Source organism: Mytilus trossulus, chromosome 6 (genome assembly GCF_036588685.1).
Source record: "Mytilus trossulus isolate FHL-02 chromosome 6, PNRI_Mtr1.1.1.hap1, whole genome shotgun sequence".
NCBI lineage: Eukaryota > Metazoa > Mollusca > Bivalvia > Mytilida > Mytilidae > Mytilus > Mytilus trossulus.
In genome coordinates, this window is record NC_086378.1 from 17,563,619 (window position 1) to 17,580,009 (window position 16,391).

Sequence of the window (16,391 nt, forward strand, 5' to 3'; positions counted from 1 at the left end):
ATTATTTGAAATGATGACATCATTAAAAACAGTTACTGTAGTTTAACTCCTTATTAAAACAACAGACATCAAAAAGCAACTTCCGGTATACAGATATTCATCTATATCGACGGTATGTAAAAACGTCAGTGGATTTCATTATAGTAGTTACTGTTTCCGCTATGCTTCAGCTCTATTCATTGTACTGTAAACGTGAACCTGTGTATTATCACTTTTGACTTCAGCATGAACCCTAAAACACAATACTAACAAAGATATATGACAGTTGCTTCCCCTACCGCGTCACCTTATATTTATTATTAAGCCTATTAATTTTCTTTCGAAAAGACTTACAAAAATGGATATTTGATGAAAGCAGATAATATTGGTATTGCTTTGAATGCTCAATACAAACATGCAGCAGAAAACGAAATGCAAACCATCTTTATGTATCAGTAATGATTTGAAAAAAAAACCTAACGACTTAGACAGTTAGACTGGACGTGGGTCATGAGCAATTCAGTATATTTACGATCAATCTTAGTCATAAGTTTTGTTTTGTGAAATCGACTCCTGTGATGTAAGTTTCAATTGGACAATTGGCCAACAGACAGCAAAGATCGAATAAATTGTATGCAAGTAACTAAAGGACACTATACGTATGCAACAGACATCATCTTATGGCATTTTCATCAATTTGTTAGCTATGTTAATATGACTTTAACCTGCTTACTGCTGATATTTACCGGATCTGTTATCTAATAAGCAACACTACTGGTGCCACATGTGGAGCAGGTTCTGCTTACCCTTCCGGCGCATATGAGATCACCCCTAGTTTTTGATGGGGTTCTATTCTTTGGCTTTCGATCATGTGTCATGTGTACCATTGTTTGTCTGTTTGTCCTTTTCTTTTTTAGCCATGGCGTTTTCAGTTTTTTTTTTATTTGTGAGTTTGACTTTCCCTGTGGTATCTTTTGTCCCTCTTTCAATGGGCATGCGGATGACAACCGGAATACTAAGTAGATATATTTATCAGTTTCCGATCCATGAAGCTGTTGATCGTACATTTAATGTCAAATGATTTTGGTTTCCATTTTAAGCTCAATAGTCACAACTTTTTTGTTGACATAAGATATGATAGATGTGTTCATGTTATGTACAGTTTAATATAAATCAATGGTGATTGGGAGCTTCTGTAAATTTATACTTACGTTTGGTTTTTTACTTTCTTGAATTTTACAATCCCTGCATTAAAGACAGTATTAGTAGCATGTCATCAAATATACAAAATAGTTATCAAAAGTACCAGGATTATAATTTTATACGCCAGACGCGCGTTTCGTATACATAAGACTCATCAGTGACGCTCAGATCAAAATAGTTAAAAAGCCAAATAAATGCAAAGTTGAAGAGCATTGAGGATTCAAAATTCCAAAAAGTTGTGCCAAATACGGATAAGGTAATCTACTCCTGGGGTTAGAAAATCCTTAGTTTTTCGAAAAATTCAAAGTTTTATAACCAGAAAATTTATAAAAATGACCATATAATTGATATTCATGTCAACACCGAAGTGCTGACTACTGGGCTGGTGATACCCTCGGGGACGAAACGTCCACCAGCAGTGGCATCGACCCAGTGGTGTAAATAGTTTTCAAAAGTACCAGGATTATAATTTTATACGCCAGACGCGCGTTTCGTCTACATAAGACTCATCAGTGACGCTCAGATCAAAATAGTTAAAAAAAACACAGTTATAAGCATTTTTAAATTACAGTGTATTGCATATTGTCTACTGAAACCTTTTCTCGTCCTAATTAATATAAACCGAATTGTTATATTTACTAAGTATGTCAGTTCACTGTTGTTATTTGATAAGGGATTTTACGTTTAAAATCTGTCTGAGTTCGGTTATTGTGTTATTTTACTTTTTTCTAAACCTTCCGAAATTTAATCACGATGATGTAAACAGTGATTTTCAATCCTCATAATCAAGTTTTAAAGTAATGCAGAGTTGATGTGTGCATGTGTTCTTTGTCTTTCTGTTTCAACGATTAATAATAATAAACCTTTTTTAGAAATTGGTAGTGCATTTAATTGATGCTGTTATATTCCAATTGTCTTGAACAATTACATACAAACACACCACATTCACCACTTCATAAATACCTACCGACTAAACATAAAACAACTGTCACATTACTAATATCAAATTGAGGTAAAATCAGTTTTCTTTGATACCGTTTCAAAATCCTCATTATAAAATGTAGGTGATATATAAGTCACATTGGCGTGTAATGGTGGTTTAAAAAAATGCCTTCTAAAAACGCATTAGTGACATAGGAATATAGAATTTTATTAACAATTATTCAATTTATATCTAAGGGTCTGTCATAAGAACTTCTTATTCCAAACTAAGATATGAAAAAGGAGACACAACAAGAACCAAATGTAATATTAGAAAAAAGTATATTTTTTGTATTAATGACAACGTCACATTAATCTCGTTACACAAATTTGCTTAAAATATATCCTTAGTTCAACTTAAAATATGAGCTAGAATTAAATAGCAAATCCACAGTCTTTCCCTTGTACTCTTATATTTGATAATTCGATGTCTTATTGATTGAGGACTATTGCATCAAGTGCACGCAATTATTTCCCCTAAAACTGTTAAGACAGATATAAGTTAAATACATGTACAAATATGGACAAATTCTAGAATGTGCTGAACTCAAGCGAGAAAATACAACACCACTATGAAATAACAACATTATTATTTACCGAACAGGATATGCTTATATATCTATCTTTATTATCTAGCGTCGTGTACTGTGACAGGCGATTGTGTGCCACGATATATCAGAAGCATGAGTTTGACTCCCGTCGAGGTAGATCCAGCATTATTGGGCTTATGTTTAGACAAATTCTAAATACAGAATGTATTTTCAGCCTTATATCACCATCACTGTTGGTGATCCGATGCATAAAATCTGCTGAAGAGTGTTCATTTGTCCAGACATACTTATAATATAGATAGTTCTAAGAATACATCCTGCATTAGTTTGTAAGATCCTTTTCGATAGAAAATTCAGCTAATCTGTAAAAAATCAATCTTCATGCCTTATATATAATGACTTAACCCACAACACTTGATAAACACTGACGTGAAAAGGTAACATCTTACCACCGAAAGCTTTATATGGTGGTCGAGTGGTTTAGCGCGTCCTGGCAAAGAGCAAGCCGATATCTCAGTAGTAGGAGTTCGAATCCCGGCGAGAGAAGAACTAAAAAATTGTCTTCGGAAATTTATAGCTTTTAGACGAATTATATCTACTGAATATGTTTTCAGCCTTGTATCACCATCACTGCTGATGATCTAATGAATAAAATCTGTAGCAGAGCTGCCACTGTAACACTTGTAATATAATTATGAGCTTTTTACGCAATAATTTTCACTCTAGTGACTATGTTGATTGAACCTATCCGTATATAGTTATCAAAAGTACCAGGATTATAATTTTATACGCCAGACGCGCGTTATAACTTGCCTTAAGGGAAAGCTCAGATACAGTTAATTTTGCATCATATCGGGAATTTACATCTAGATTAACTAATAAAGGTCGTTAGAGAACAAATGTAAAAGAGATGAATTCAGTTTTGCTTTTGTAAACGTTCCATTTTAGTGTGACAACATGATAACCTAAGATTACTTCAAGTTTTGCTAAGGTTCGTTTTGCTCAATAATTTGTATTCTGTGTAGCACTTTTTAAGTTGTTGTCTTGTCGTCTTTTTATGTCTGGATATGGTTTAGATAGTTTGATTCGTATTTACTCCCTCTGTTTTGATTTTATAATATATTATACCTTTTTTATGTAATATATATAAACAAGTAATTTCTGCAAGTTGCAAAACAGCAAGAACTATCACCACAGCAATCACTATTGAATTTACTACTGTTAAACTTTCTATAATAAATCAAAATTTAAAAAGTGATATACCATTAATCACCATCTAATTTTGTTTTTGGATGCTGGTGTAAGAGATTTTTTTGTCCGATAGTTTTTTCTTCTTTCATTTAATCCTCTGAAATTATTACTCAATATAATATTCAAATATTTAATGAATAGCATTAGTTACAAATTTTGATTTTGATCAGTCAATTGCTATTTTCTTCAACGCAGAGACCTATAATTCTTATGATAATAGTTTATCGTACAGTGTTTTTTTTTTTAAATGAAAATCATTTGCATTAAACTGTCGGTTCCTAGCAGTAAATTTAAGAAATAAATGCGTTGTTTTGTAATTTTATTGGGGTGTAAAATCTTTGACCGCAAATCAATTTGCATCAGGCGCGGAAAAAAAACTTAAACGCACATTCAACACTTTAACCACCCTGTAAAATTACAAACATAGGCATTCCATTATGATAATAACATTGAAATGGTACAACTGTAAATGCGAAATATGTCAAAATTGTTCATTGGTTTCTCAATGTATTGCTGTGACATTGTCATGTGAAGCACGTGCTATCAGGAATTTCGTATTTTATTTTGAAAGTAATATCTTCCTTTGGAGTGTTTCCCAATTGTAGTCAACCGATTCTCATGAAACATACATTTGTACATGTAAAGTTATTATTTTAATGGGCATCAAACAGTTAAAAGGAATTGATTCTGTTTTGTGTGGACATATTAAAGTGTATTTCATTCTGTTTGCTATTTTTGTAGAATGTATAGAATTACATTTCTTCTTTGATCCTAAGTTTAACATTTTGATCGATTGTGTGATTATGCTTATAACAGGGACACTTGCTCTCTTGATATTAAAACTTTTGAATCTTTTGACAAATGTTTCATTGATTGCAAATTATGCTTAATATTTTAATACATATCCACTTACAATTGTCGTATGCAGTATACATTTAATATTAAAACATAAGTCAGCATCAAATGTGTTTAGATGGAAAGCTTCTCTAAAAAAAAATATCTGAGTTTTACCTTTTTCTTTCTCAATGCTGGATGTTTTATGGTTAGTAGAAGAAGTCGCCATAGTTGTCGTTGGCATTATCGTGGAAGGTGTAGTGGTAGAGTCTGGTAAGGAAATTACATTTGTTAATAGAATCATCCAGATTTTATCTCATCATCAATATCGTTTTATATGGAAGTAAATATAAAAAAAGAAGTGCCCTTATGTGCAAAGTAATAATGTGACATGGATTTGATTTAGACTGTAGTCATTTGATGTGTTCAAATTAAAGAAGCTTTCTGGATTTTTTTTTCAGGAAGCATCAATCATAAACTTTTAAAACTCATGGATGTATGAATAGTTATGTTTTCATTATCCTCTCAATTTCAGTTTTTGCATGTTACGTCTTTTGGGTTCAAATATTCTATTTTTTTGTTGATAGAATCAAAGTACATGCACTGAATATATATATAAAACAACACAAAGATAAAGGAACAAACTTTAATTGCTGTTCAACATCCAAATGTGAAATAAGCCTTCAACATGTATATCCAACGAAAAGAGAAAATGTTTAGTTAATTTATTAAAATGCCGTATACTACAGTATTTGATCATTTAAGGTATTGGTGCAAATTTGGAACATTGAAGTTCTACTTTAGACCATAGGCAACAATATTTTCCTGTGTTGCCACAGAGAATTATTTACTATAAATCTGTTTTTTTATTAACCAGAGTGGATGTATCATTTCTGCTGCCAGTTTGAATTATTGTATCCTCCGAATACTGCGGAAACTTTAATCGAGTTGTAGGATCTCGCTTCAACTTGTGGAGGTTTGCTCCTCTTCGTTCTCTTAAATTGCCGTAGGGGAACCTATTTTTTTTTTACCTTTGTTACCACACAACACCTACTTTTCAATATATCAAATGCCGATGGTTTGTATCAAATTGCCAGACCGAGTATACATTGTTTTCCTTGCGGAAGATTTCATTCATACAGTATCTTTTGAACTACAAGTCATTCAAGTAATTCCAAAATTCAGTATAACGACAATCATTTAAGAGTTTATGAATAAGCGCAGGTATTCAATAACTAAGAAAAATAGTGGAATTGTTATGTAAATTTTACCAAACAGTTGTGAACATCCATCAAAACAGGACAAATAAAGAAGGGTCATGTCATGAGCATATCTGCAGAAAAATGAAAAAAATATACAGATATATTTGAACTTCCCTATAACTATACGTTGCATTTGTGTTTTTTGAAACTGTTCTGTGGTACACAAATTCAGTTTCAGTTAACACAACATTATTGATCTCTCTCTCTCTCCTTCTTTTCCATTAAAAATACTCATTTTATTGTATGTGCAAAGAGGTGTTCATGTTGAATGTCCGTCCATTAAAACTGTTTTGTGCTACACATATGGAGTTACATTAACCACAACATCATTGATATGTGTGTGATTGTTAACTCACCTATTTGTATGTGTATAGAGTTGCATTTGTGAACTTTGAAACTGTTCTGTGGTACACAAATTAATTCAGTTTCAGTTAACACAACATCAGTGTATGTAAAGTGCGGATCCTAAAATATCATTTTCACTGTATATGCCAGATATTTTTGATTTAGAATGATAAATTAACAGACGAATTTTTTTTATTTTTGAAGAAAATGAAGAAAAGGAGTTAAAAAGTATATGTTAAGAAACACATAATACTAATAAAACAAAGTAAGAGATGCGAACGGGTTTTTTTTCGCGCCTAAATCCAAATAGCTGTGAAATATATACCAAAATAGGTGAATATTTAGTACATTTCACGAACAGATCGTGCAGGTGTTTTATAACTAACAGGTAAGATGTTGTTGCAGAAAAAATATTCATTTCAACACAATTATTAAAGTTGTATTACAATAGAATTTGTCATTCAGTTTCTTTATATTGAACTGAATTCCACTTAGATGCTTTCTTTATGCGAGTCATGTTTACTGTCGAATAATGATACTATTCTTTCATTTTCACTGTAGAGCGATTCATTATTATTGTATATGCGGCACATTTTCACTGCATTATATATTTATTTTTTATATATTACAGCGTATTTTTTTAAGCATGTAAAGCAAGACTTTAGTTAGCGTGCTTGCTTTTTTGTTTTGTTTGTACAATCATTATGATACCACCCAATTTATTTCAAATATAATAGTTATATAAATACAGGTTAAACTATGCCGATACATATGGTTTAAAGATGTCAGTCTTATTTACAAAGTTTGTATAAACAATTATACAAACTAAGCAAGCAAGTCAACCAAAGTTTTGCTTTACATGCATTAGGAAATTAGCTGTAAAGCTTAATTTAGCCGACTTGCTCAAACATTAGATAAAGTAAGAGACGGATTTGATAAAATTTAACTTACGGAGAAAAGTTTGTTTTTAAAACACTCTAAATAAATGCAATAGAAATAACATTTATTTCAAATGTATTCCATTTAATTTCTTAAAAATCGTATAGGGATCTTTATCCTTGTTTTTTTTTATCCATTTCCATATCCTTCCTTGTTTTTTTTTATCCATTTACATGACACTTCACCACTAATTACGTACATCTTGATATAGATTCAATAGTTGGTTTTCCCCTTTAAAAGGTTATACACTGGGGCCCTTTATAACTTGCCGTTCGGTGTGAGCCAAGACTCCATGTTGAAGACCGTATTTTGACGTATAAAGATATACTTTTATAAATTGTGACTCGGATGGAGAGTTGTCTCATTGTCACATAAGACATCTTATCTATCTGTTACTCAAACCGAAACGAGACGGGATAAAAAGGGATAAAAACACACTTTTTTAATATATTTATAATGGGCTTAATATGAGTCAGAAAAGAGTAGAATAGTGGGTCGCGTTGGGGTATAAGCGTGACGCGGAATTGCCGTTTTTTTTGTAAGCGTGACACGTGAAAGTCAAATGATCGTGTCGTGAAAACAACGAGAAATAAAGTATAGCGGGACACGGAAAATTTCAAAAAATGAGAACTGCATAGTATAAGCGGGATACGGGAATCTGACAAAGCAGTAGGCGGGATCAGGGATCAGACCCCCCCAATCAGACCCCAGAATAAGATTTTTTTTTATCTTCATCCTATTGTTACAGTCATTCCTTCAATAACAAATGTATCCCATACATGCATTTTTATATTTTTGGTCCCTTTTTCAAGTTTGTGGTCTCCAAATTTATAGACAAAAGACCTTATGGATATTTGGGGTTCTTTGACATGCTATATCTAACCTTGTATCCAGTTTGGGGATTTTTTGTCAAGTTACCGAAATAGCCCACATAGAGGTCCAAATGGTCTAAGATCATCAAACATGAATTGTAGCATGCATGTCGTGTACAATTACCCAAATGTGCATTGTTTGACCTCTGTGGTAGTATCCACTCGCGGATCTAGAAATGTTTTATAAGTAGGGTCCAATGACTGCCTAAGAGGGGGCCCGCTCCAGTGATTCTATATAAAAGTAACCAAATGTATTCCCCAAAAGGGGGCAACCCCCTGTCCACCCCAAATCCTTCTCTGGTATCGAGCTGTCCATTACGGATATATTTTTTTTGTATCAAGGGTGCTCTACTTCACGAACTAATGCAAACAAAAAAGATCACCCACACACCTTACATTTCATTTTTTAATGACTGTGGATAATTTATGTCACATACCGTTTCCCCTTATACAATAAAAAGCATGCAAGCAACAATCGAGTCAAGAACATTTATTCTACCAAAACTGTCTTTTCAGAATATAGAAATTGAAGCAATTGAGGGTACAACTGGGAAAGTTAATCTTTTATAAGCTTTACTGTCACCATTGCGTTTCAAGATGCAAATTTATCTGTTCGCAAGTGTATTCCTTGCGTGGAAGATAACGTCTTCAAATGTACTCGTCTCTATTTTACACAGACTGTACTTAAACTCCGCCATATCAATCTTTGACTTCAAAAAAATACAGAAATATCTTTTAATTTTTTTTTAAATCAAGGAAACACGTAATTTGAAGAATACAATATGACATTTTGAGAAGCGTTTTTGATACTAGTTTGAAAAGCTATGTATTTGATAAAGAATGAATGAGGAGTTTGTATTTCAAAATATTGAAAAAACATTTATCATAAATTCTAAAGTCATCAACTTAGTTTTTTCATTTGTTTCAAGTGCATTTATCACATAATTCTACAATAAAAATCCCCGCATCTTCGAAAATTCCACATCAGAAATGACTGCACTAACAGTGATAATTCATCGCATCTATAGTTAAAATGGATCGCTTACAATAATCGATATGCTATATTATGTTGCTTTTATAACACTTATTTGAACTTTAATGCTTTGTTTGTTCATAATAAAGACATATCACAATGAAAATATGTAAAAACTTTCCTTCAAATCAATTAATTTGGTATTTTCAAAACGTAAACAAATACAGTTTTCCCATGATCCTTTATTCTACAATAGACATACCCGCATATGACAGTAAAAATAAACTAGTTGGATTCGCACTTTATATACACTGAACATTATTGATCTCTCTCACTCCTTATTTTCCGTGTTTGGGCTAGGGTTGGTAAGTGGATTGAAAATACTCATTTAATTGTATGTGCAAAGAGGTGTTCATGTTGAATGTCCGTCCATTAAAACTCTTTTGTGCTACACATATGTAGTTACATTAACCACAACATCATTGATATGTGTGTGTGTTTGTTTACTCACCTATTTGTATGTGTATAGAGTTATTCATGTTGAATGTTTGTCCATTAAAACTGTTCTGTGCCACACATATGTAGTTATCTGTTTCATTAACGACAACATTATTGATGACATAGTAAGAACTAGTCCATAGCGACACACTGGTGTTGGATTCTTTGTGCCAAGTATAATCTGTTACAGTAGGATTTCCATCTGATGTACATGTCAGAGTTATGGGCCCTGCTCCTTCAGCAAATGTTGGATTGCTGGGAGATTTTGTTACTTGTACATTCCTAACACTATCTATGGAACAAATATTGAGAAAAAATATAATAACACATGCAAAAATTTTCCAACAACTATTTATAATTTCCTGCACAATGAATTTTGGAAAAAAATCTTTTTTAAAGCATTTTTATACACCTTTACAGAATATTAATTTTTATAATATTAACATAAATCAAATAGCACTTACATGAAAATACGGATTTTTTGTGTTATTCAAATTTGTTGTTACAAAATATTAGAAATTATTATGAATTAAGGAATGTATCTCCCTCATGTAAAGCTCTGATTCCTTTCACGAATTTGACTATACTTTTTGGCCCTTTAGGATTATAGCTCTTCATCTTTTATATAAGCTTTAGATTTCAAATATTTTGGCCACGAGAATCACTGAAGAGACATGTTTTGTCGAAATGCGCATCTGGTGCAACAAAATTGGTACCGTTGATTTTATTACAGATATAATATATGCAAATTTGGATTATGATTTGCTCTCTGATATATGCTTTCCACAACTGTACACGTATGTGTATTCGTATATAATTTGTGAGAGATATTTGACGCTTAAGCTTACAAAAGACAATTTTCAATGAATTTCGACTTATAATGTTTTATATTGTTTTTTGTTCGTATAATCCCCATTATGCAAAAAGTTTTTATTGTGAACTGTTTATCTCCCTTGAAACATTTGGAAACAATGTCTGCAATGATGCGGATCCAAACATTTAAACAATTGTATATTGTTTTTTTTTGTGTTCCTCGTAACTTTTCGATCCTTATGATTAAAACTGTACACATGCCATGGAAGGATAAACATGTATCAAAACTTATTAAACCTCTACTTACAATAAACATTAACGCCCTCTGTCTGTTTGTATAAAATCCCCTGTGGTACATTTTGATAAACAACCTGACATCTGACTACAGCATTATTATCTATTTGTTCCATTTTCAGTGTCAGCGAACTGGTACCATTATATGTACAGGTTCCTGACATTACTGCTGCTGTAGTTGTTTCTTGTTCGTATGGTGTTTCCTGTATCGTAACACCATCAGAGTTACGTCTGTATCTCACCCATCTGAACTTGCCTTGCGGTTTGCCAACATTACCCGTACATGTGAAGACAACATTGTTGCCTTCTTTTATCCCAGCTGATGGTATATATACTGGTCTTCTGTCAGGTTGTTCTGGATTACCTGATATATAATTTTTTTAAATATTTAGTGAGCAGTACATTGTGTTTATGTAATTGCATTATCGAATTGTTTGCATGCAAAGTACTCTCAATGATAATTAATAGACTGAATGTGAATTGGAATCGCACCCTTAGATTTCCCTTATGTCCTTCATTTATTAAAAGTGCAACAATGCTAGTCTTGTTCTATATATCGTGCTTAAGTAGGACAAACAAGACATTTATGGCTTAATATAAAAGTAAGGAGATGCTGTATGATTGCAACTATTCACCAAAAAGATAAGATGAATGATACTTGTTCATCGTGTTGTTTCTGCTACCCCTCTCAGTAATATAGTAAGCCTTTCCAAATAAGATTTAAGCATATGAAATGTACTAGTATTTATGATTCATATAAAGTCCTTGTGTGGAGGAAATCTTTATTTTTAGTGCTTATGTTTACTCATTGTAATTAAGGTTGCCAACGAGTACTCGAGTACACTGGTTGTGACGAGCCTTTCTGATGCCAATCATGTCTTAGACATTCCCGATCCCTGTACCGTCAGAGCACATATTTTCATGACCAGAACTGTTAGTTTTGTAGTAAAGTTGGAAAATCGACTCGTTCCAGAATAAGTTGACAACAACCTGTCGATTATCAGAAAACGGTTAAATGCATCAGTAAGTTTTAATTATCACCACTATCTTGATATGTAAAAGTGTGTCTTTATCATTTTCTAATACTGTTTATTTTCTTTCGATGTTTATTAACTTATTGAGTAGATTATTGCCCGTCTACATTATAGCACAGGCTTTTAATCATTGTATTCAATTCCGAAGACTTTTATCTTGTTTTTGGAGAGACTTTTTTAGAGTTTAACGTCCATAAGTCAGAGACCCAGAACACATAAAATAAGTTTGTGTTTCCAATTTGCAGATATTTTTTCGAGTGAGTACTGGAGTATATTCATCGAGTTAACATTCCTAATTTTAATGCTTTTAGTTTTTAAGCTTGTTAGTTTTTCAATGATATTTTGGCCCGAGAACACAGGTATTTCGTAGTTCATTTCTTTTAGACAATAAATTCAAATTTAAAAAATCGCATCTGCTCTTTGTAGGTACGATTTTTACTGTGTAGTGACTACCAGTGAGACCACTAATATCAAAATTATAACACTTCTACTAGCTCTAACTCAAACTATTGACAATTCTGTAATAAGGGGGTGTTAATTCAGTTTGACAGCTTTAGACGTAATAAAATTGGACCTTTTTAAACTACACCAAATCACAACTTAACAAAAATATTCAGCACCCAAATGCTTTTAACATGTAATTACATCCCCCTACTTGATATTTCATGCATCTAATATTAAGAAACAAATTGGGAAAGTGTATCGAATAAATCATGCAAGTTATACACTGTTTGCACTGGGGACTATATTCGTAGACAATGAAAACCAAAGGACGATAACCGTGTCCTTGGACCTTTTGGTGGTTGTTGGTTCCCTTCGCCGGTGAATAGAGAGACGCTTAGCTGCTTCAATCATGGTCATTGTATGCAGATTTGGTCCAGAACATTACTAGGGATTATTGTTCTACAACATTTATCCGATGTCAGTCAACATGATTCAAGAAAGAACATACGTGTAAAATGATAGTTTTGTCTATTATATTGTAAGCCGATAGAGTGGATTTCCACTGTATAAAAATATACATAATGTTGATATTTACCTACTGTCTATATTTATTTAGTGCGTCCCTAGGGACTGGTTTCACATATGTCATTAATAATGTGGTGGTTAATGATACATTCCTTAATTTATAAAAATTTCTAACATTTTTAACAGCAAATTTTAATAACACAAAAAATATGTATTTACATGCCAGTACCAAAGTACTGGCTACTTGACTGGTGATACAATCGGGGACTTACAGTCCATCAGTAGAGGCATCGACCCAGTAGTAGAAATAACATTAACGGTACTAATTTTCCTGCACCAGATGCGCTTTGCAACAATACATGTCTCTTCGGTGATGCTCGTGGCCTAATTTATATGAAACTGTTAGACGACTCCTTATAGAAATAATTCCTCTTCAATGACAATTTTCATTCCTTTCGGATTATTTTGTTTTCTTTTATTTTAATCTTGATAATTATATCCTTTATAGTCCAAATAATGATCGTTATTAAATGTCTACAAATTTTTCTCAATATCATGAAAACTTGAAATTCTAACAAATCTCAATCGCCTTATGCACGTACGGTATGTATTAACAAGGTAAGCATGCATGTTCTCTTTGAGCCTGTAAAGGTTTTTAATAAAATTGTGTGATTTTTTGCATGATAGTCGGTTAAAAGGTTCACCAGACCTAACGATCTTTTTGTAACATATTTTACATACATACATGCCAACTTTGAATAACATGTACTTTTCAGCAGTGTATCACTTTCCATCTGATACCTTATTTTCTAAACTAAATGCTAAACAGTTTAATATTTACCATTATAAGTAGGAACTATTTTGTTTGAAATGTGTACATATTTCTAATTAATGTGTTCTTTTTTTTTTACCTGGACCGATAGTGTGGTGTTTCACTAAAGCCGGTGTTAGGAACCGTCTTTAACTTTCGTTAACTTTCGTTAAGGTAAGACTTTTTTTAAGCTTTGTGTTGAAGGCTGTGAGATGAATAATAGCAATTATAGCGCTGGATGTACTGATTTTGCGTCATAAATCGATATTCTATATATTTTGTGTTTTTCTATTAACTAATAATTTATGCATTGTACTGTGACATGAGGTCTACTCATTATTAGTTAACACATAATTTTTAGACCAATCAAAGGCAATATTTTTGAGAATTTAAATGACTTATACAGATATAGGAAGATGTGGTGTGAGTGCCAATGAGACAACTCTCCATCCCAACAACAATTGAAAAAGTAAACCATTATAGGTTAAAGTACGGCCTTCAACACGGAGCCTTGGCTCACACCGAACAACAAGCTATAAAGGGCCCCAAAATTACTAGTGTAAAACCATTCAAACGGAAAAACCAACGGTCTAATCTATATAAACAAAACGAGAAACAAGAAACACGTATATATTACATAAACAAACGACAACTACTGTACATCAGATTCCTGACTTAGGACAAGTGCAAACATTTGCAGCGGGATTAAACGTTTTAATGGATCCAAACCTTCTCTCTTTTTCTGAAACAATAGCATAACATCACAACATAAAAAAAACATACGATAAAATATCAATTGGCAGACTTAACTCAATCAAAAAATTATTTACCTTGAACATTAATATTTGCAACACCAGAATCCACAGTGGTACTTCCACTTGAACCTACATATGCTACTTGACACATATACTCTGTCTCGTCCTCACAAGATATCTGAGAAAACTGTATTGAAGCTGAGTCTGAAGATGAAGATGTTGGGTTGGTAAGTGTCACTCTCTCTGTTAAATAATTCCCATCAGTTGTTAAAGTGGCATTTAAAGGAACTGATGGTGTGAAAAATGTGGCTAAAAATTTAAACTGCCCATTTATTTTAGCCTGAATGTTTACACCTGTAACAAATTCCCCTGTCACAGTTGTGTAAGAACATCTCAACTGTAATTTATTATGTCCAAGAATTCCTTCTGAAGGTGTTGCCTGTAACTGCACACTTATACTTTTTATACCTTCAATAAAAGATAGCGTAAGTAGTTAAAAGAAGTAAGATTACAATAAAAAGTAAAAAATATTAATGACCTAAAAACATATTTTGTTAGGTAACATAACATCTTGTTTCATGCGTTAACAATACACAGTGGTGATACAATAACGTAACTGTACTGTAGTATTGAATACAATATTGGATGACCGAAAGTGTTGGTGGATGGACACAGGTAATTGTCTTTGAAAATAAATAACATCTCTTCACCTCTAAATTTGGTCAAGGTACAGATATATATGTTTTCTGAGACAAGTTACTGTGTAGCTGATGAATATATGACAGAGTATTCATCCTCAACGTGATATATACACGAGTGGCATTAACCATAACATTTTATTTAAAATGCAACTACCTAACATATGGCTGCCGCTAAATGATATACTTTTGAAAGTAAATCATCTGTACTATTTTTGTTTCGGTCGTCAAATATTTGTTTGGTGCAATTTTCATCAAATTACGATGAAAGGTCAATGACAGACAATTTCTATTTTTACAAGATGTCAGTATTATTGCATATTCTGCCATCTGAATAAAATCTTGTATACGGTAATATGAAAACTGTTAGATAAGATGATTATAGCTGTTTATAAAAGTGTATTTTAATATTTAAGAGGCTGTCCAAGTAAATATCAGGCAAATCCTATGATATGGGTTGCACAACATAATTTTTTTCCCACTGAATTTTTGGTTACAATGCAATGTTTATATCATACAAAGGATAAATATGTCAAAGATATTTTTGAATCAACAGTGGATGGGTCAGAAAAAGATTTTAAAGTTCACTATTAATGCAACAAAATTTTGTACAAAATGAAGAGTTATCTCCCATTTTCAATGAATTTTCGGTGCTTTCTATGCTTTCTTTAATTTTGTCTGTGATTCCAGTGGTATTCACTAAGCAACCAAATAACAATTTGTTTTTATTGCAAAGGATCTATTAAATTTTTACATAATTAAATTACTGCAATTACTGTGGATTCATTTAATTGCAATACTCATATATGAAGACCCTATTTCAATACTGAACGAATAACAATGAGATGAAAAACAACGATCCAGAGTTGTTGACGTATTTTCTAAACATATTAAAACTTAATCAAGAGTTGTCTCCCTTTTTCTGTTGTGAATTATAATTCACAAATACCAAATACTAACTAAAGACTTTCTGTATATTATACTCATTTGTGTAGAGGTTCCATCCTCTGTAATTCATATACAACTTATACAAAAACAATCCTTTGAATTAAACATACATTTTATTACACCAACTTGTATTTACATTTTCATGACTAGAATATACATTTTTTACTTTTTGGCAATACTTTGGCTACAGAGTATTCTATGATATTTTGTTGAGGCGCCAGGGTGACTACTGATTACCTACACACAATGGCTATCAGCTGACCTATGTTGACATAGTGTCATAAAACCCCTGGTAGTTAAACACGGTTACACCACCACCTACCATGGGGAGTGACCGGGGAAAACACTCGTATTACCAATGCTCCAGTTAGCGCCCCACCT

The 16,391-nt window shown here is 32.4% G+C and overlaps 1 protein-coding gene across 1 annotated transcript; it reads right to left on the reverse strand.

The window, feature by feature from the left end:
- Positions 1 to 25: 25 nt before the first annotated feature.
- LOC134722372 (uncharacterized) lies at positions 26 to 14,515 on the reverse strand. Its single transcript, XM_063585989.1, has 7 exons — positions 14,440 to 14,515; positions 10,809 to 11,159; positions 9,702 to 9,980; positions 4,977 to 5,069; positions 3,843 to 3,944; positions 1,191 to 1,224; positions 26 to 232 (listed from the first exon to the last, which is right to left on the reverse strand). The coding sequence occupies exons 1-7, from the start codon at positions 14,513 to 14,515 to the stop codon at positions 160 to 162; spliced, it is 1,008 nt and encodes a 335-aa protein (XP_063442059.1). The 3' UTR covers positions 26 to 159.
- Positions 14,516 to 16,391: the final 1,876 nt, after the last annotated feature.

Bases quoted from the DNA above. Each gene is read 5' to 3' on its own strand.
- LOC134722372 (XM_063585989.1), bottom strand. From the start codon at position 14,515: ATGTGTCAAGTAGCATATGTAGGTTCAAGTGGAAGTACCACTGTGGAT. The intron at 11,160-14,439 runs GTAAATAATTTT...ATTATATATCAG, and splicing joins TGCAAATATTAATGTTCAAG to GTAATCCAGAACAACCTGAC. The intron at 1,225-3,842 runs GTATAATATATT...TCTTTAATGCAG, and splicing joins ATATATATTACATAAAAAAG to GGATTGTAAAATTCAAGAAA.